We start from the raw sequence: 20,470 nt of genomic DNA, 5'->3' as shown, positions 1-20,470 counted from the left end.
CCTCTATGGCACGGAGGCCGCGAAGCTCCACGTGCAGGGGGCATGTGGGACCGCACAGGCGTCCTCTTCTTGAAGCTTTCTCTTCATTTGGGAAAGGGCCCACTGACCAGTCACTTCAGCCTCGTGGTCACCTGTCCCTGCAGCGGGTCTGCAGACACTTGGTTCTGGCAGCAGGGAAGCCACTGCCGGGGAGAGAACCAGAACTGGCGGCAGGTAGACATATGGGTAAACAAAGCCTCAAGTTCAGATGTGTGCAAATGAGGGCTGCGATTATCAGAAGGGGAACCCTCTCCAGATAGTGACAGAGCTACAGGTTGAAGATGACGCGGGCCAATGTGTGGAGAGGGGATGAGCGCCCCAGGCAGCAGGAGTGGGGGAGGTGCAGGCTACTACCGAAGGAAGGCGGAAGCCAGTTCAGGGGTGGGGAAGGGAAGGGTGGAAGAGGCATCTTGGAGAAGATGCTGGAGGGAGAGAAGCTCGGCCTCTAAAGGGCGGTGAAACCTGCAAGCCAAAAAAAATGACCTTCATTTTCACAGCCTTTTTTTTTTTTTTTTAGATGAAAGTTACTTTATTTTTTTTTATTTATTTATTTTTGTCTGTGTTGGGTCTTCGCTTCTGTGCGAGGGCCTTCTGTAGTTGCGGGAAGCAGGGGGCCACTCTTCATCGCGGTGCGCGGGCCTCTCACTATCGCGGCCTCTCTTGTTGCGGAGCACAGGCTCCAGACGCGCAGGCTCAGTAGTTGTGGCTCACGGGCCCAGTTGCTCCGTGGCATGTGGGATCTTCCCAGACCAGGGCTCGAACCCGTGTCCCCTGCATTGGCGGGCAGATTCTCAACCACTGCGCCACCAGGGAAGCCCTCACAGCCTTTTTTTTAAGTCAACTTTTTTTTGAGGTCTGACTTACATGAAAATTCACCAGTTTTAAGCTGCAGTGCGAGGGTTTTGCAAAGTGTATGCCGCCAGGAACTTTCTGTCACCCACGTGTGCAAACTGATCGGATCCGGTGGAAGGGGGCTTGCTGTTTGTTGGGGTGGGCTCCTTGGCCGGGCCCTCAACTGAGTGCAGGTACCCACACCTGCCCAGAGCGTGCGGGGGAGGGCCTGCCGGAGCCGCAGGGAAGCTGAGCGCCGGCATGCGCAGTGGGGGTGAATTACGGGACAGGAGGAAGCTGCATTCCTGGCATATTCTTTCCCAGTGGTTCCCAGCTCTCTGCAATACTGGTAGGAACCAGTTTTTTCTGACCGCCTCCAGCTTGAGCAGAATTTCAGTCTGTGTCGCTGTCCTTAGCCAATTGAAAATCACCTGGAGTTTTATCCCAAGCACAAAAGAAGGTCAGAGAGAGGAGGCCCGATGTCTGCGATTTCTCTCCCCGCCCCACCGCCACCCAGGGGCCTGGCCTGCGCCCTCCGGGTGTCAGCCCTGGAAATCCTTTGGTTTTATTGTTTGCTGGCTTTGGCAAGGGTAAGCCAGCCTGAGAGATGCTGTTTATGTAAGGGTTGCTCTGTCTTACTTAACCTGATCAGTCTCCCTGCCTGGTGACCACCCTGTGTCAGTCCTGCCTGCCTGAACCTCTCCCCAGGAGGCTGTGGTTGGCATTCCAGGTGCTTGGAACATCAGTGTGGTAACTACTCCTACCTCTGTGGCTGCCACCACTGTTCTTGTTATTCAAAGCTGATTTTTCTAAAGAGAGGTGAACTTGTGGTTTTTGCTGTGCCTTTTGGCTCTGGGTCTGTCAGCAGCTGGTTCCCATCAGGGTGAGGGGTCAGCGTGCAGGCAGGGGACCCTCTCGATCCAAGGTCTTGTCGTTGGGCGACTGCCACTGCATTTCTACACATGTCTTCATGCGTTCTGTGGGGCAGAAGACAGTGTTTAAGGCTTGAAGAAAGTTGAGATCCTGTGTGCTGCTCTCCAGAGGCTACTTGGTTTCAGGGTCATGCCCTGTCCTTCAGCCCCCCTGCAGCCCCAGGGTATGTGCCCAGAGCAGGACTTGGCGTGGACACACGTAAGGGTGGGGACGCCAGTGCTAGAGCCCACTGGGGGCAAAGTAGAAACTAGATCAGGTTTTACAAGGCAGGAGCAGGGTGCTGTTGGTTCTTGCCATGCAAGGCTGGGCTGACTCCTGCCGCATTCCCTGCCCTATCAGCGGGGCTCCTTTTAGTCCAGGCCCTCAGTTACTGGAGGTATGGGTGGGGGCCAGGGAGAGCCCTGGGCCAGAGCTGCTCCCAGAATGCGTGGAGCTTGCATGGCCTGCTGTACAAGCTCACAGAGTCAGAAATGTTTCGGGGTGTCCAGCGAGTCTGCTCCTTAGGCCCTTGTAAGGAACCAGGTGGGTGCGGAGCTTGGGGCAGCCTTACCTTGCCCAAGGCTGCTGACCCTGAGGCATCCTCTCCTTTCTCTCACAAGAGTAAGTCAGTTGCTTTCTCTGGTGGGCATACTGCTTTTACCCCTGTTAGAGGACTCAGAGGGATAGAATGGTCTTGGGGTTCCAAGCCCTGGATGTAGAATGCCCCTGGTTGTCAGGTCACGTGATGCACGGTGCTCTGCAGTCGGTGTTGTGGCCTTTGCCAAAAGAGAACCCCAGATCTCCCTTCTACCATCAGCTGACATGCCGAAAATTAACCAGAAAGGTAAAAACAGTAAAACCTTGAATAGTGAGATACGTTAAAACATTTAAAAATTGTGATTGAGATAGAATTCACATGTAAAAAGTGTACAATTCTGGTTTTTAGTATATCCACCATGTTGTACTATCATCTCCCTAATAGTTTGATTTTTTTAATTAATCTTTTTGAATACGAGAGGACTATGTTCTTATTGTAGAATGATATAAACATTCTGGAAAACTCTGCTCAGAAACACTTATAGTGAGAGGCCGGGCTGCCCTGTGTGATACTCCAGGCCTGTGCGCATCCCAGGGGTTTGTGATTGGCGGCAGCATGCATCCATCTCTTGGACCGTCCAAGTCAGTACATCTACATGTCATAAGGAGCCTGCCTGAGAAAGCCAGAAGACCTTCAGCCTTCAGGACCAGTCTCAAGGTTTCTGCCCAGACACAGATAGACCCATTCGATATCTGCCCAAGCTCCCAGATGAGCCCATCTGGACAACATCTTGGTAGCACTTAACTGGGAGGGCGAACAAAAATCTAGTGAAGTTTCTCCTCTCCAGATTTTTCAAGAAGTCTAACCAGAGTTTATTGACAGAAGAATCTTAGAAACTCGAAAATGCATGGCAGAGAAGAAAGACAATGTTTTCATGTTTCTAAACTCTCTGAGTTTTAATATATATATTTTTTGCAATGGAATTTTATTAAGTCTTAGTTCCTCTGACCTCTAAAATTTTTTTTTAAGCCTCACGTCTTTGTATGAGATAAACTATTATAGTTCACAGTGTCTATGCAGACTATAAATTGAATCAGGGAATTCCCTGGTGGTCCAGTGGTTAGGACTCCAAACTTCCACTGCAGGGGGCACAGTTTCGATCCCTGGTCGGGAAACTAAGATCCCAGAAGCTGCTCAGCATGGCCAAAGAAAAAATTGAATCAGACACAAAGTAGCCAAAAATAATAGGAAGAGGAGTTAGTTCACATTAGCACAAAGGAAATTGAAACCAGAAGTAATACCAGTTACTACCAGTAATGCCAACTGCCTACCAGATTGTGTGCTAAATGCCTTTAGTCTTTACAAAAAAAAAAAAAACCTATGAAGAATATATAGATTTTTTTTTGTCCTCATCTTACGGGTGAAAAAACTGAGCACAGAAATTTAGGTTATTTGCCAAGATCTCAGAGCTCAGATTTGAGGTTCTGCCTCTGATTGCACACTCTGAGCCCTTAGTGACAAGACTGTTTCTGTAGGGGGGGTCAGTGGGGACGCTTCAGGCTTCACCGGTCTGAGCTCCGGGCTGCCTCTTACATGAAGGCCCTGATTCTGTTTGGGGTTTTTTTGTTTTTATTTTTAATATTTATTTACTTATTTGGTTGCGCCGGGTCATAGTTGCGGCATGCGAACTCTTAGTTGCGGCATGCGTGTTGGGATCTAGTTCCCTGACCGGGGCTCGAACCTGGGCCCCCTGCGTTGGGGGCGCGGAGTCTTAGCTACTGTGCCACCAGGGAAGTCCCCCTGATTCTGTTTTGTGTCCGGGGAGAAAGCACAAGCAGGCAGGCCTGGGCTTCAAAGGCTGTGCCACGCCTCTGGGGTCTGGAAAGTGGATCTAAATGCGCTCAGTTCCCCTCAGGAGGCCCAGTTGGGGTTTGAGGACCTGGGGCAGCTGCAGCCCTACAGGCAGGAGGGCCGCGAGCATTGGTCTTCCGGATGACTAGGCAGGGAACAGATGGGGCAGGAAGGCCTCTGTTCACCTGCCTCCTGGGCTGCCTGCCGTGGAAGCAGTTGGCACCCGCAAGCCGGGCAGAGCTGCGCGGCCTTGGGCCTTGGGGGTTTTGATGGGAGGGCATCTGCGTCGTAGGGTTGGGGGTAAGGAGGCGCATCTGAGGGAATGATGGAAGCAGGGGCCCAGCCTCTGAGAGACCCGCCCTCTGGGGGCAGAAGCAGGCTGTCCAGAGTAGGAAGAAGTTGACCCAGCCAGGCTACTGGTAGATGGACATAATCAAGACTTACCTGCCAAGAACGGTTCTCTTTTTGGCTAAAAATGAGTCCTAGGCCTTAGGGGAGCAACGGAGTGACATGTGTGTTCCTTCTTTGTCTTCAGTCGTGGGACATTTTTTTCCGAAACACCAACGCCGGAGCGCCCCCGGGCACCGCCTACCAGAGCCCGCTCCCCCTGAGCCTGGGCTCCCTGGCAGCTGTGGCCAGAGCGCAGCCCCTGGTGGAGGCTCAGCCCAACGTGGACAAGCTGGTGGAGGATCACCTGGCGGTGCAGTCTCTCATCAGGGCCTACCAGGTAAGGTGGCAGCGGCCAGCCACCCGTGACAGCGCCCCGCTGACCCCGTGAAGGCTGTCGCCTAACTTTCACCCCAGCCAAACACTAGGTGCTCTCTCTCCCTGCTCTGGGCTGGAGGGAGGCAAAAATGACATATGACAGGAGAAAAGGAGCCCAGGCAGTCCCACCTGGTTTGAGCAGATCCTCTGCCACCTTTAGCACCTGCCCTTATTTCTTCCCATAGGTTGGCAAGGATGATTTGTAGGCAGGGAAACGCAGTCAGTGCCCGGGCGTCAGGGGAAGTGCCGATCCCCAGGAGGGAGCAGTGACCGGGAGGGGTGTGCTGCTCCCCTTCTCGGTTGCTAGGGCCCAAATGCGATAAGAGAAAATGAACCTGTAGGGTCTGGGGACAGAAGCAGAGCCCATGGAAGCAGGGAGAGGCAGGTGAGGGGCAGCTGAGCCTGCAGAGGGGCCACCGCTCCGGGAGCAGTCCGGTCAGCGGTCAGCCCCGTTGGAGGAGGCTCATGCAGAACCAAGGGCTCCCATGGCCTTTCTCAGAGCCCAGAAGCCCCTTCCAGGATATCCGCCTGGCGTGGAGAAGAGCCCAGAATTCAGACCTTACCACCTGGTCTGTGAGTAGTTCTCAGGAGGAAAGGAGGAGAAATCAGGCCCGGGGAGGCCCTTCTGGGAGCCCCCAGGACCTGGGCTCCCCTGCTGCCTCTTCTGGCATTGCTGCAACGTAGCAGGGGTGTCACACCACAGAGTTCTCTCTCCGACGTTCTCTTTCCTGGAAACGGCCGTGTGGACCGTTCCCCTCCGCCCACGGGGCCAGTTGCCACAGGTGTCAGGACAGGTAGCACAGGGTGGGCCTGTCCTGTTGGAGCCTGGCAAGTCAGGCTCTCTCCCCAGGGCAAATGACGAGACACACGCCGTTCACAGTGGGTGTTTCTGTAGAAAGAGGCACAGTTGGTGTGTGCTGACCACTGCCTGTCTCGTTCAGCTTCAGTCATTTCTGTTGGTCTTTAAGTGACTTCTCAGCAGCTGCTCCCCTTCCCAAATTGTTAGCAAGAAACGGTGGAGTAAAGTGTCCAAGACTTAAAGAAACAAAATTGGAAGGGATTTTCTGTGTCTTTTTGCTTTTAAACGGTTCAGATCAGGCGCCGAGGTCCCTGTTGTAGCTGTCTGCTGTTGTGCCCCCTGTGCCCTGAGCCACGCAGCAGGGCCACCACACCCACACCTTCCTTAGGGACTTCTGCGTGTTCTAAGCTGAGTGGCCTTCGCACTGGAGCTAAAGTCCCCAGCATATCCCATTTCTGTTTATCCAGGAAAGCTTTGTGAGGATCCCGAGAAATGAGTCCTTTTAGACTGCCAGGTTTATCAAAACCTGAGGAGCTTATCCCCTTTTTATAAAAGTGCATTTATGCACAATAGTGCTTTAAAACAAACTATTGTAAGGTTTTTTACAAACTGACTTTGTTGTTTGGGTTCGTTGGCGCTCTCAGGGAAAGGTTTGACCAAGTGCAACTTTTACCCCTCGCCACAGCCCACAGGACCTGCTTAATGACTGCTTGTATTATTGCTTCCAGGTCAGGGGTCACCACATTGCAAAACTTGATCCTCTCGGAATTAGTTGTGTAAATGTTGATGATGCTCCAGTAACTGTTTCTTCAAACGTGGGTGAGAATTAATCTGTAAACACGAATTTTAGTGTAATTTTACCTTTTTTTTTTTTTTTTTTTTTTTACCCCTTCCCTCTGTTTTTTTCCCCTGTCCTTCTGTGTGTGTCCTTCCCTCTCCATCGCTGGCCCATTCGTAGATACGAGGGCACCATGTAGCACAGCTGGACCCCCTGGGAATTTTGGATGCTGATCTGGACTCCTCCGTGCCCGCTGATATTATCTCATCCACAGACAAACTTGGTGAGGGTCTGAGAGTGGCCAGCGCTGCGCTGCTTGGCTCCTCTCTCTGTGGCCCAGCCTGTGGCAGCCAGGACGTCCGCAGGCGGAAGGGAAAGGCTCTTAAGTTTCCTTCGTTCTGATCACTTGACATTTATCAGTCATGTAGCCTTAGTGTGTTTTGGGCAAGTTATTTTTATCTCAGCTTTTCAGCCAGATCGTATGAGCTCAATTGTCTAAGTCTCAAAATTGGAAAGTAAAATTTGGGGGCAGAAAAGGTTTGTGGCACAGAGAAAAAGATGACCCACCCAGGCAGGCGGGTCAGAAGATATTCCAGAGACCAGCTCGTCTGGCTTCGGTTTCCAGATCTCAGGGCAGTGCTGCCCCAGACGGGGCACTGCTCGGGACCGTTGTCACACGCTGTCTGCTCTGAAGCACGGTGTGGCCTGCCTTTGACAGGGCGAATTCCAGCGCAGGTGGTGCAGTTTGGGTGTCTCGATTCTCAAATGCCGGTGATCATACTGAGGAAACTTTGGAAGGCGTCCCGGCGCGCAGGCGCTGTAGTCCCGCGCACCGTGCCCCCTCTGTCTTGAGCAGAGGGGCGTGGCTGGGCTCACACCTGCGGTTGCTTTCTCAGGTTAACCTGCTCTGAGTCACCGTGCTGCTAACCTGTGCTACAGAAATGACGACGTGACTAATTTTTAAATGGCCAGGTTGTTTTTGAGAAATACTGTGCATGCTGACAGAACTGATGATTACCTACCTGCCTAACGCTGCTCTTTGGGAGGGGACGAAATCTGCCTTCTGAATAACAGTCACTAACGCTCTGTGGTGCCCGAATGCCCTTAGAGGCGTGTCCGAGTTGTGACGTGGGAGGTCAGGCACTAGTCAGGTAAGGCTGGATTTCAAACAGTGTTGGCCCTGGGATTGCTGTTAGAGGTTTGTCTCTGCTCTGTCTTCATTTCAGAAACACTCCTAGGTAATACAGGGTTTCCTCTACTTTGTACCTGCACTTTAGCAGTTTTTGGAAGACAGATTAGAGAAGCCCTCCTGAATATGATTAAATAGGGCCAGTTCAGATTGTCGGCAGGACGTGAGCTTAATCCTGCTACTTTATTGAGTGGTGACAACTTAGTGCACCCCAGAAGTGAGCTTCTCTTTGCAGTGTCCCCCAGGACACTTGGAGCTCCTTTCCTCTTGCTCGCCACTTAGTCCCCGCAGCACCCAGGCCCGACCCAAGCTGTGCTCACGGTGCTGAAGCCCCCTCAGCACCGTGAGTCCCCTCCAGGTGCTTAGGGCAGGGCAGAGCACCCGCCCCTACGTGAGAGGCCTGCGAGCCCCAGGGCACCAGCTGCCTGATGAGAGCGCAAGGTCCTGTGCCCTGGAGCTGTCTCTCCAGAAAAGGATGACTGCAGAGCCAGCCCGGCACAGGCCACAGAGGCTGGCGTTCCCATGCACGGTCAAGCATTTAAACAAGAAAGGCACAGGGGAGATGGGGTCTCCTTCTCCCGTCTGAAACTGCATCTCCCCTGTTCCTTGTGCCATCCCTGGTTGCTAGTTTCTTGGTATCAAAACGGACCTTTTTCAGTGGTTCGCAGCTCATTAGCACTGCCTGGGGAGCCTGGAGCTCTTCTCTGTCCCACTCGAGACTGGTCAGGGTGGGATGGCGCCCGCCGCAGCCCACAGGCTCAGGCGGGGCTTTCTTGGAAGTGCCCCCCAGGCCACCCCAGCCCAGGAGTCTGTGAAGGGTGAGAGCCCCCAGGCCTGTTGATGCTGCCTGGGTCCTCAGTTCACAGCTCTCATCAGGGGCAGGGGCAGAGGCGGGACCTCTGTCGTTCTTTCTAGTTCTTTCTTGGCCATCTCGGCCTTGCCTTACATCCAACTCTGGAATAGTGCCCCAAGTGTGCCTCTGTGAGGTTTTGCGTCAGCATGGCGAGGGTCATAAGCCAGAGCACACAGAGGTGGCCCAGAACTTCCTGCGCTCATTTGAGGAAGACTGGGCATCCTCCAGCTGGGAGCCCTTCAGAAACACCAGGAGAGAGTTGGGCGGCAGCCCCCTCCTGTGCAGGAGAAAAGGGCACTGCATCCTGAGAATTCAAAATAGTGTGACATAAAGGTCATGATCAATGGGATTAGCGTAGGAAAGTTAGTCTTGAATTATCTCACCCTTGATGTATGTAGGTCTTTATGAAAACAGCTGGTCCAACGTGACCGCTCTGTTCAGGGACACTGGACAGTCCCTAGAGCACTTTCCTGCCCACCATCTTATCCGAACCTCAGGGCCTGGGTTCGAGCCAGCTCCCTATGTGGAAGCCCGGCTCTGCCAGGGCTAGCTGTGTGCCTCTGTCTCTGTCTCCTCATCTGTTAGGTTGTTTCAGAATTAAATAAACTCCTTAGAATAGTGCCTGGAGCTTACTAAGCTCCATGAAGGTGTGAGCTACGGTGATTATTAACCATCTTTTGAGATAAGTAGCTGCTGGTCTCTCTGGTAAAGATATATATTTAGAAACCAAGAAATGGAGCAAATAACCCAGAGTCGGTCCCACAGGAGTTGGTAGTAGTAAGGACTGGGGTGCAACCTGAGTGACGAGGAAGCAGGGTAGCTCCGGTGCAGGGACCTGCCAAAGCGGGGCGGGGCGGGGGGGGGAGTCAGCGTGGCCCACGTGTTGATCTGGGGTAAGTGAGTGACTGCAGCGGTGTCCTCTGTTGCACAGAAGCCTTCCCCAAGCTTGCGTGCCACTCATGACACCTCTGAGCTGCCCTTCCTTTCTCCCGGTGGATGCAGCACGATTTCTCCATCCTCTTGTGGGGAAACCGAGGCCCAGGCGGTGATCACCCCCCATGTATTTGAGCATTGTGCTGTTGCTGGAGCAGCACAAGGCGGGGAGGAGCAGCTGCGAGCCTTGGGTGAAGTCAGGAAGCCGTTCCCAAGGGCAGCGCTAGCCAGTGCAGGTCTGCAGGGCGAGCGGGGCTGATGTCCTCTCAAAATTTTTTTAATAAGGTGGAAAATACGAAGAGTTTCCACTGAGTTCTTGCCCTTTTCTGACCAATTCTGAGAAGGTTGGGAAACGCTGGCCTAGGTTCCCTATGCTAACATCCTAGAAATACTCATGGCCCCTGCAGTGACAGGTAGAGAGAGTGTTAACAGGTAGACAGCAGACTTGGCCGACATGCTCCAGCTCCTGGATGGTCCCAGCATGTCAGGGTCACCATGAGACACGTGCACACAGAACATACTGTGAATGCAACAGAAATATCATTGAGATGGTGGGGTTATTGATTATTTTGATTAAAATTTAAAAATTCATGTTGGAACAGTTTCTCAGTTAGGTGTGGGTTATGTTCTAGAATTGTGCGGTGACTGCTTAGGAAAGGGGGGCCTTTTCCCAGCATGTGTTCTGTTAGGAGCCAGGTTCCAGGTGGCCCCCAGAAGCGCATCTTGATTTATGCCAGGCTGTGCCGTCGACCACACGTCGTCGGGTGGAGGAGAGTTGAGCTCCAACCTGAGGTGCCTGGGCACACATTCCGCATTCCTCCCTAGGGAGAGGCAGGAAGTCTCCAGATGGGATCAGGTTTCCTAGCGAGGCCTCTCCTGGTTGGCCCTAAAGAAGGGTCAGCGTGCAGCTTTTGACAGCGAGTCCCTTGGGGTCGGGGTTGTGGCTTGTTGCCACCTTCAGTAGAAACAAATCAACTCCAGACAGCCTGTGTGCTCTTTCCCCTCCAGGCTGCAGTCCTGCGCTGGCATCCAGTCCTTGCTTCGCTGGGGTGAGGACGGGGCGTGGGGCAGTCTTGTTTCTGGCCTCAGCAGAGCTGCCCTTGGCTGGGTGGGGACGTGGAGAAAGTTCTCATTAGCTCTTGCCCTCAGTTTCCTCTCCTCTTCCAAGTGCAGCATTTGAGTTAGATTCCAGCTTAAAAATGCCATCGTCTGTGGTTTCTGTATAAATTCTATAGTATAACTATTCACAGTGACAAAAATGATTGAAATTTACTTAAATGTGAGATTTAAACATAATTAAAGGAGAACTCAAAACAAATTCTATAAATGAAAGAGAGGAAGGTGTGAAACTTCTGTTGACCATTAGTGTTTGCAAATTGTCAAACTTAGGAAATGAACTTGAGTTAAATGGTTAAAAGGGCAATTCAAAAGTCCAAATTATGGCAACATTTTAGCTACTTCATGTCCAGCACAGCAGGACATGAAGTCTCCCCACCCTTCTGACCTTCCAGAACGTTCTTTCTGGTTGAGTTTTGCCCCCGTGATGGCTGGGAAGAATGAGCTAAAAATAGAGTTGAATTTTAATCTGCTTTCATAATTTCAGAACAATAGAGAGCAGTTTACTTAGCATTTATTGGCTGCTGTGTGGAGTGTGTGGTGCCACCAGACCACCGAGTGAAGAGTTGGGATCAGGTTCCCCAAGTGACTCAGGAGGGCAGGCCAAGCTAAGGTCATTGTGGGTACATCCCCCTGCAGGGGTTTCCTCCCTCCTGGATGCCCAGGAACTGGCAGACCAAGGCACATCCCTGCTTCTTGCCGGCTACGCTTCGCTTAGAAACAACACGGCCAAATCTCAGCCGTTCTCTGTCTCTCCAGCAGAGCATCTTGTGCTCATCAAGAAGTAATTTTTAAAAATGTTTTAAAGTGCTCAGGTGCTGGGAATCCCTTGTGCTTTCTGTAAATGACAACCAGAATATCTATTCTCTTTCCACTCTCCTTCGGTTTGTGTCTTTTCTTCGTATTTTATTTTAAAAATATCCAAAAAGTGCAGATAAAGATAAAAGCATCCACATATCCAGTACCCAGAGTGAACAAATGTAAACATTTTACCATATTGCCTTTAGATTTTTTTTTTTTTAATTTTATTATTTTTTGGCTGCATTGGGTCTTTGTTGCTGCGTGTGGGCTACTCTTCGTTGCGGTGCACGGGCTTCTCACTGTGGTGGCTTCTCTTGTTGCGGAGCACGGGCTCTAGGCGCGTGGGCTTCAGTAGTTGTGGCACGTGGGCTCAGTAGTTGTGGCTCGCGGGCTCTAGAGCGCAGGCTCAGTAGTCGTGGCACACGGGCTTAGTTGCTCTGCGGCATGTGGGATCTTCCCAGACCAGGGCTCGAACGTGTCCCGTGCATTGGCAGGCGGATTCTTAACCACTGCGCCACCAGGGAAGTCCCCAGATTTTTTTTTAACACACGCACATTTGCAGTTCCCTTTGAGGCCAGCGGCGCGTGGGGAGGTGGCGGGAGAGGTGGGGAGATAGTCCCACAGGCAACGCTTATGGCTCCTTGGCGTGGTCCTATGTCTTGATTATGAGGATTGAAGGAAAAAAATGAAGAGTCTTCATCCTTGGCTTAAGCAAAGCATCCATGCTTTTGTGCAGGACCTGGACGTTCCATTGTCTTGAGAGCCCCTTGCTCTGAGGTCTTTGGTAGGTGCTGCCGTCCTCGAGGGCGAGGAGGAGAGCTTTACCCACTCAGAGCAGGCGTCTCCGTCCTCTCTGAGTCAGAGCTCTTGCCATCAGCGTCCAAGGATGCATTGGCTGGCCTTCCTCTCTACTCCCAGGGCAGGGAGCAGCCACAGTGCCAGTGACCATGCTCTGACCCCTCAGTCCTCAGGCCCACCCTCCCAGGGAACCAGCGTCAGGAGGTATTTTGTGTGTCCAGATCAACATCTTGATTTTCACTAGCGCCAGGCAAGCTTCCAGGTGTGGGGCAGGAGTGTGTGCATCTGTGCACGTGTGTGGCTCTCGGCCTGTGTCCTCAGCAGATGAGTTCCTCCATCCTGGTTCTACCTTCTCGAGAGGGGATACTGAGGACCTACCTTCTACTCTTCAGAATCCAGCAGGAGCTTGAGGTTTTGGGTCTAGTCTGCTGCCTGATGCTCCAGTTCTGAGGAATGGGGCTCAATAATTAGGCTTTTTCATTTTCTTTTCCCCAGTTTTTTCATCCCAAAGCAGTCTGGACTGGGTGGATTTGACTTCCCAGGAGAGCTCTGTGTCGGCCACTTGTTCAGGGTGGGGAAGTGAGGAAGTCTCAGCTGCCGCCACACGGTGGCTTCTCAGTCTCAGGGAGCTGCCTTTCCCTCCTTCAGATTCACCTTATTCCAGCTGTTCATGAACCGTTTCCATGTTTATCAAAGTAGCTCTCAGACCACCTATCCCCCCTCCCTTGTTCTCCTTCAGTGTCTATGTCTGTGTGACAGTGTTTGTGCTACCTGTTCCTGCGGTAATGGTGTAGGGTTTTGGGTGTTTTGGGTTTTTTGAAACTAACTCTCACCTGTCTTTTTCCCTCTGCGCTCACCCATGCTATCCCACTCTGCCTCTCAGATCTTGCAGTTTTCAAGGAACGACTTCGAATGCTAACAGTAGGAGGTATGAAAATAACGAGCCTTTCACTTTTCTGGAGCTGAGGAGTTCATTTGAACAGGATGTGCATCTTTCCCCAGCATGCAATTTGGGGAAAGTTGACACAACTCTGTCGAGTGTTTTGAAGTTTGTTAATTGTCTTGAGATATGTTTTTCCTGTCATTTGGCTGTTATCCAACAGGTAGAGCTACTTACCACGTCATATTAGCTTCTGTCCATTTGTGTTCTGAAGAGCATTTTCACCTCCACGTGTGTCTCACCATCGCTTCGCTGGGCTTCCGTCTTCAGCGTAGGCTGTCTCTAGCTCCTGCTGTAGCCAGCGGGGACCCGAGGCCACACTACATGCTGCATGTTGGCACATCCTTTCCTCCATGTCCTGCACTGTGCCTTTGACTGGACTCTGGATTCTTTCAGATTCTGCTTCCTGGGCATTTTTTCCCTTTTGATCCTCCCATGTTTGAAGGACAACTGAAGTACTGATAAAAAGTTACTTAATGAAGTAAGGAATCCTTAATGACCCTTGGTTCTGGGCAGAGCACCTTTGAAGAATCCAGAGTGGGGAGCCGGGGGTCATCTGCCTGCTGTCACTCACCCCAGTGGCCAGTCTTCCTTCCATGCCTGGTGTCACTCAGAAGTTCTCTTTTTCCTCCATCTTATAATGTCTGTGAGACTCTAATTTTGATTAAACTTTTCATTTTGAAATAATTGTATGCAGTTATGAAAAATAACAGAGACATTCTCATATGCCTTTCAGCCAGTTCCCTCAGTGGTACCATCTTGTAAACCATAGTACATCACACCAGGATACCAACACTGACAGCAGTCAAGCCACAGAGGTCTACATCACTCCAGCGGTCATTCCTGCTGCCCCTCTGTAGCCACACTTACTCCCCTTCTACCCCACCCCCATGTTTGACCCCTGGCAACCACTGTTCTGTGCTGCATTTCTATAATTTTGTCATCTCAAGAATGTTTTACAAATCACAGTATGTAACATTTTGGAATTGGCATTTTTCAGTCAACATGATTTTCTAACACTAGTTTTTTCCTTCTTAATTGCTGAGTAGCATTCCTCTCCATAGATGTCCCAGAATTGTTTTAACCATTTACTCATTGAAGGACCTTTATGTTGTTTCTGTTCTTTGGCTAATAGGGTCTTTTACAGAGCAAAAGTTTTAAACTCTATAGTCCAGTGTATCAATTTTCCCATGATCCATAAGATCATATTTTTGGTATCAAGTTTAAGAACACTTTTCTTAGCTCTAGATCCTGAAGATTTTCTCCTCTGTATTTTTCTAAAGGTTTTATAGTTTTGCATTTAACATTTAAATCTATGATCCATTTTGAGTTCATTTCTGTATAGGATATGAAGTTTAGATCAAGGTTTGTTTATTTTTGGCCTGTGGATGTCAATCGCTCCAGCACCATTAACTGAAAAGTTTGTCTTTCTTATCATTGAATTGCTTTTATACACTTTTATCAAAAATCAGTTGGCCTTATTCAGTGGGTCTGTTTCCGGGTTCTCTATTCTTTTAATAGGTGTGTCTCTCCACCAGTACCACACTGTCTTGATTACTGTAGCTGCTGAACTTTATTTTCCTTTTCCAGAATTGCCTTGGCTGTTCTAGGGCCTATCTCTTTCCATGTAAATTTTAGCATAAGCTTGTCTACATTTACAAAAACTCTTGCTGACATTTTGGTAGGAATTGTGTCAAACCTATAGATCAATTTAAGGAGAATTGACATCTTTACTATGTTGCCCTTCAATCCATGAACATAGTATGTCTCACTTATTTAGATCTTTGATTTCTTTCATCAGCTTTTTGTAGTTTTCAGCATACAAATTCTGTACATGTTTTGTTAGATTTACATGTTAGTACTTCCTTTTTTAAAAAAAATTTAGTGTCCATCTATTCATTACTAATATCTAGAAGTACAATTGATTGTTTTTATGTTGTGTCCTGTGACCTTGCTGAGCTCATTTATTCTAGGACTTTTTTTTTTTAGTAGATTCTTCAGAATTTTTTGGGTAGACAATCATCTCACTTGAAAATAGGAACAATTATTTCTTCGTTTCCAATCTGTTTGCCTTTTATTTCCTTTTCTTGCCCAATTGCCCTGGTTGGACCTTCCAGTACCATGTTGACTAAGAGGCATAAGAATGAACATCCTTGCTTTGTTCCTGATCAATGTTGGATTACATCAATTGATTTTCAAATATTAAACCAAACTTCATGTACTGCTGGAATAAACCTCAATTGGTCATGGTATATAATTCTTTTTGCATATTGCTGCATCTATATATGTGTATTTGCGTCTGTATTTGTAGGGAATATTGGTCTGTAATTTTTTTTTTTTCTGACTGTCTTTGTCTGCTCTTGGTATCAGGGTAATTCTAGCTTTGTAAAATAAGCTGAGACGTTTTCTTCCTACTCTAATTCTTGAAAGAGACTGTGTAGAGTTGGTGTTAATTCTTCTTTAAACATCCAGTAGAATTCCCCAGCAAAACCATCTGGGTTTGGATTTCTTTTTCAGAAGCTTTTTATTTATGAATTCGATTTCTTTAAAAGTTAGAGCTATTCAGATTATCTGTTTCATAGTGGGTGGGTAACAGCAGTTTGTGTTGTTCTAGGAATGGTTTGTTTACATGTGAGTTGTCAAGTGTATGTTGTTCATAGTATTCCCTTAGTATCTTTTTGATATCTGCAGGGTCTGTATTGATATCCCCTTTTATTCCTGATATTGGTAATTTGTGTCTTCTCTTTTTCTTTGTTAGTCCTGTTAGAAGTTTGTCAGTGTTACTGATCTTTCCAAAGAACCAGCTGTTTCATAGATTTTTCTGTTTTGCTGTTTTCAATTTCATTGATTTCTGCTCTTATCTTTATTTCCGTACCTCTGCTTTCTTTGTATTGTTTTTTTTTTTTTCCTTCTTTTTCTAGGCTCTTGTGGTAAGATCTTATAGATTACTGATTAGAGCCTTTTCCTCTTCTCTAATGTTTGCATTTACTGCTATAAATTCCCCTCTCAGAACTGCTTTAGGTGTTCTACAAACTTTGACATGTATTTTCATTTCCATTCAGTTCAGTGTATTTTTTGATACCCCTTAATATTTCTTCTTTGACTCATGGATTATTTAGAAGGTGTTGTTTAGTTTCCAAGAATTTGGAGAGTTTCCTTTTATCTTTCTCTTATTGATTTCTAGTTTGATTCCATTGTTGTTGGAGAATGTACTCCACATAATTTCAGTTCTGCTAAATTTTTTTGTTTTTGGCTTCGTCGAGCCTTAGTCGCAGCATGCAGGATCTTTTGTTACAGCGCGTGGGCTTCTCCAGTTGCATCGCACTGGCTTCTCTCTAGTTGTGGCACGCGGGCTTAGTTGCCCCGTGGCATGTGGGATCCTGGTTCCCCGACCGGGGATCGAACCCACATCCCCTGAATTGGAAGGCAGATGCTTAACCACTGGACCACCAGGAAAGTCCCTCAGTTCTGCTAAATTTGTTGAGGTGTTTTTATGGCCCACTATATTGTCTGAATTGGCATATGTTCCATGGACATTTGGAAAGAATGCATACTCTGCTGTTGTTTGGTGAAGTGTTCTATAAATGTCCATTAGATCCTGTCAGTTGTAGAGTCTTTCTATATCTTTGGCAACTTTCTATCTACTTTTTTAATCGATTATTGAGTGAAGGGCTTTGAAATCTCCAGACAAACTGTGGATTTGTCTCTTTTCAGTCCTCAGGGTTTTTTTTTTTTCACGTATTTTGCATCTCTGTTGTTTGGTGCACACACACTTAGGATTGCTATGTCTTCTGGGTGGATTGATCTTTTTATCATACAATGTCCCTCTCTGTCTCTAGTAATTTTCTTTGCTCTAATGTATACTTTATCTGATGATAATATAGCTACTCCTGCTTTTGTTGGACATGTTTTACATGACATACCTTCTTCCATCCTTTTACTTTCAATCTGCCTAAATCACTGTATTTGAAGTCAAGCATATAGTTGGGTCCTGTTTTTTTTAATCCACTCCATCAGTCTCTGTCATTTAAGTAGACCATTTATATTTAATGTAACTATTGATATGTTAGGGCTTAAGTCTACCATTTTATCCTTCATTTTGTTTGTCCCTATTCATTTCTCCGCTTTCTTTTTCCTGACTTCCTATAGGTTTTTAAACCTATACTTTAAAAATTCCATTTTTATTTATATATAGTCTTTTATCATATCTCTTTGTGTTTTTAGTGGTTTTTAGCCTTTTTAGTGGCTGTTTAGGTGTTATATCACTACATAACTTATCACAATCTAATGGTGTCATCATTTTACCAGTTCAAGTGAAGTGTACTTACCTCCCTTTACATCCCTTCATTCTCTCCATGTAAAATATATAATTATCTTAAATACTTCCTCTACATATGTTTAGAACTGCATCAGATAATATTACAAATTTTGCTTCAATCATCAAACATAATTTAGAAGACCCACGAGGAGAAGGAAAGTCTTTTATTTACCTGTATTTTTTAGTTCCATGTTCTTTCTTCCTTCTTCCTGTCTGATTCCTTCTGATATCATTTCCTTTCTGTTTACAACTTCTTTTAGCCATTCATTTAGGATGACAGATTCTCTTAGTTCTCTTCATCTGAAAATGTTTTGATTTCTCCTTCCTTCCTATAGGATATTATCACTGTATATAGGATTATGGGGAAACAATTCTTTTCTTTCAGCTCTTGGTAAGTGTGGTGCTACTTCTGGTCTCCATGGCTTCTATTGAGAAATCCACTATTATTTGAGTTGTTTTGTCCTCTGTTGAGAAATCCACTGTTATTTGAGTTGTTTTGCCCTCTAGGCAAAGTGTCACTATATTCTGGCTGCTTTCAAGATTTTTTCTTTGTCTTTAAATTCAGAAGTTTAATTGTAACATATTTTGACATGGATTTCTTTGGCTTTATTCTGTGAGTTCACTGAGCTTCTTGAGTCTGTGGGGTAAGTCTTTTGCCATATTTGGGAAGTTTTCAGCCTCCCGCTTTCTCTTCTCCTGCCAGGATTCATCAGAACAACTGTGAAATCTTTTGTTACAGCATCACATGTCCCCAGGACTTTCTTCCCTTTTTTTTCCCCCCAATCTGTTTTCTCTGTATTCTTCAGGTTGGTTTATTTCTGTTGTTCTCCCTTTAAGTTCACTGATTCTCTGTCCTCTGATAATGCCATTGAGCCCATTTACTAAGTTTTAATTTGGGTTATTATATTTTGCAGTTTCAAAATTTCCCATTTGGTGCTTCTTTGTATCTTAATTTTTTGCAGAGACTTTCTATGTCTTTGCTGAGACTTAATTTTTTTTTTCATGTCTCTCATGTTTTAATTGCTCACTGAAATTATTTGATAATGGCTTCTTGAGAATCTTAGTCAGGTAATTCTAACATCTGTGTCATTTTGGTGTTAGTGTCTATTGATTATCTTTTCTCGTTCAGTCTGACATATTCCTGGTTCTTGTTCTAAGTGGTTTTTCTTTTTTTTTTTTTTTTTATATTGAAACCAGGACATTTTGGGTATTATGAGATGGGATCTTGTTTAAATCTTTGTTATAGCAAGGCTCCTCTGAACACTGCTCTGGTAGGGAGGGGCCCACCTAGTTACTCCCCAGTGGAGATGGACATTCTGGGCCCCAAAGTCTCTGTTGACATTAGGGTGGGGGAGTGGGCTAGTCCATTACCTCCCAGAGGAAATGAAAGTTTGGGCTTCCTCTTGGGCCTTTTCTGAAACCTTTGGGTGGGGTCAGAGGTCAGAGTGCACTGCAGCCTGGCAAGGGTGTTGATGGAGCTGCAGTGTGTTCCGTATGTTTGGGTGGAGCAGAGCAGTTACAGTCTAAAAGTTTTCTGTCCTGCGAGGCTGCCTTTCTCCTGGTCCTTTAAAGAGAGCAGCTTTTGTTGGGGCTTTTTCTGTCTACACCTGTAGAAATTTACACATTCTTTGCTCCAAGTCTGGGATATGGGAGCCCAAAAGGAAACCCAGGGACCTCCTTGGCTGGTTGGCTTTTTTCTCCACCCTTTGGCGTCATCTTACATCTGTTTTATATATGATATCTGGGGTTTTAAGTTGCACTTGGTGGGGGAATAGGTAGGAATATGTCTATACTACCTTCCCAGACGTCTGTAGATTTAAGTTCTCAAACGACTGAAGAACTCAGAAGCAAGGCCAGCAGTTTTGAAGTTTAGTAGTAGAGCCCAAGAATGATCAGTTCACAGTGATGGAAATGAAAAATCACACATATGGTGAGGCAGAGGGCTCTTCATGCTGAAAGGTCACGACAAGCCCACGTTCTCCTCTGGGACACACAGGTCATTGGTTAAGTCCACAATCAAAATGTTCAAAATGTTCCCAACAGAGTGTGCACTCTTTGGATACCCCGGTTCCCTGAGCCCCCACTGCTGAGTGTTCCCATGAGCTAGGAAAAGTGTCCCCCAAATAACTCTGGTTTTCCTCCATAAACACTGAGAGCTGGGCTGTGAAGGGCCAGAGCCAGGCTTTATCAAGCCCACGTGATGGCCCATCCTCATTCTTGATAGAATTACAGCAGGAAACGGGTGCATAGCTTCACCAAGCCACTCTACCATCACCACCGCCTCCACCCCAAGGTGAAAAAAAGCCAGGTTGCTTTTGTTTTAATAAAACAAAAAAAGGTTGAAAAACATAGAATTTGCTTTTAAAACTTAAAAAAGAAAAGTGTCCTAGAGCATTAGATAAATAAAAGCTGTCGTTCCCAAGCCAGCTTGAATAGGATCATCCGGGGATGTTCATGGCCCATCCATGACCAGTTGAGTCAAGTCCTGGCATTGGAGCCTGGAAATGTGCATTTTTACAACTCTCCCAAATTCCCTAGAGATTTGGATACACAGCTGTGTTTGCAAGCGACTGCTTAGGTCCCTTACTGGGCCCTCTGTCTTATTTACACTTAATTAGGCCAGGAAATGGGAGACTGTCTGATCTTGCACAGTCAGGTGTTAGAGACTGTGGGTGCTCGTTTCACATTTCATCCTGGCGTCTGGGATTGTGACCTGCACCTTGCCTCACTCCAGCCAATATCTTGTGGGTGGGAGCCTAACCTATAGTGTCACTGGACAGTTTTCCTCCAAGTCTCTTCCCCTTTGATAATTATTGCAACATGAAACAAGCGCATAATGCCCTGGAAAGAGCCCCTCCACTCCATCACGTGTTTGTCAGTTTGAAATATGCTTTCAGATGAGGAGGCACCTTGCACGTGGTGCTCAGCAAATAGCAGTGATGAGTCAGTGATAGTCGGTTCCTTAGCAATTAGTCAGTAAATACGTGTCGGTATTGGACTGGGGAGAGC

The 20,470-nt window shown here is 47.5% G+C and overlaps 1 protein-coding gene across 1 annotated transcript in view; it reads left to right on the top strand.

Moving 5' to 3' along the window:
- The window catches only part of OGDH (oxoglutarate dehydrogenase), a 76,653-nt gene that overhangs the window by 23,440 nt on the left and 32,743 nt on the right, over nucleotides 1–20,470 (top strand). The window contains exons 3-4 of the mRNA XM_068550289.1: nucleotides 4,707–4,898; nucleotides 6,694–6,796. Coding sequence (XP_068406390.1) covers nucleotides 4,707–4,898; nucleotides 6,694–6,796 — 295 coding nt within the window. The remainder of the gene's footprint in view (nucleotides 1–4,706; nucleotides 4,899–6,693; nucleotides 6,797–20,470) is intronic.

This window comes from Eschrichtius robustus, chromosome 8 (genome assembly GCF_028021215.1).
Source record: "Eschrichtius robustus isolate mEscRob2 chromosome 8, mEscRob2.pri, whole genome shotgun sequence".
NCBI classification, from domain to species: domain Eukaryota; kingdom Metazoa; phylum Chordata; class Mammalia; order Artiodactyla; family Eschrichtiidae; genus Eschrichtius; species Eschrichtius robustus.
The sequence above is the reverse complement of the archived record's forward strand: the minus strand, read 5'-3'. Positions and strand labels throughout refer to the sequence as shown.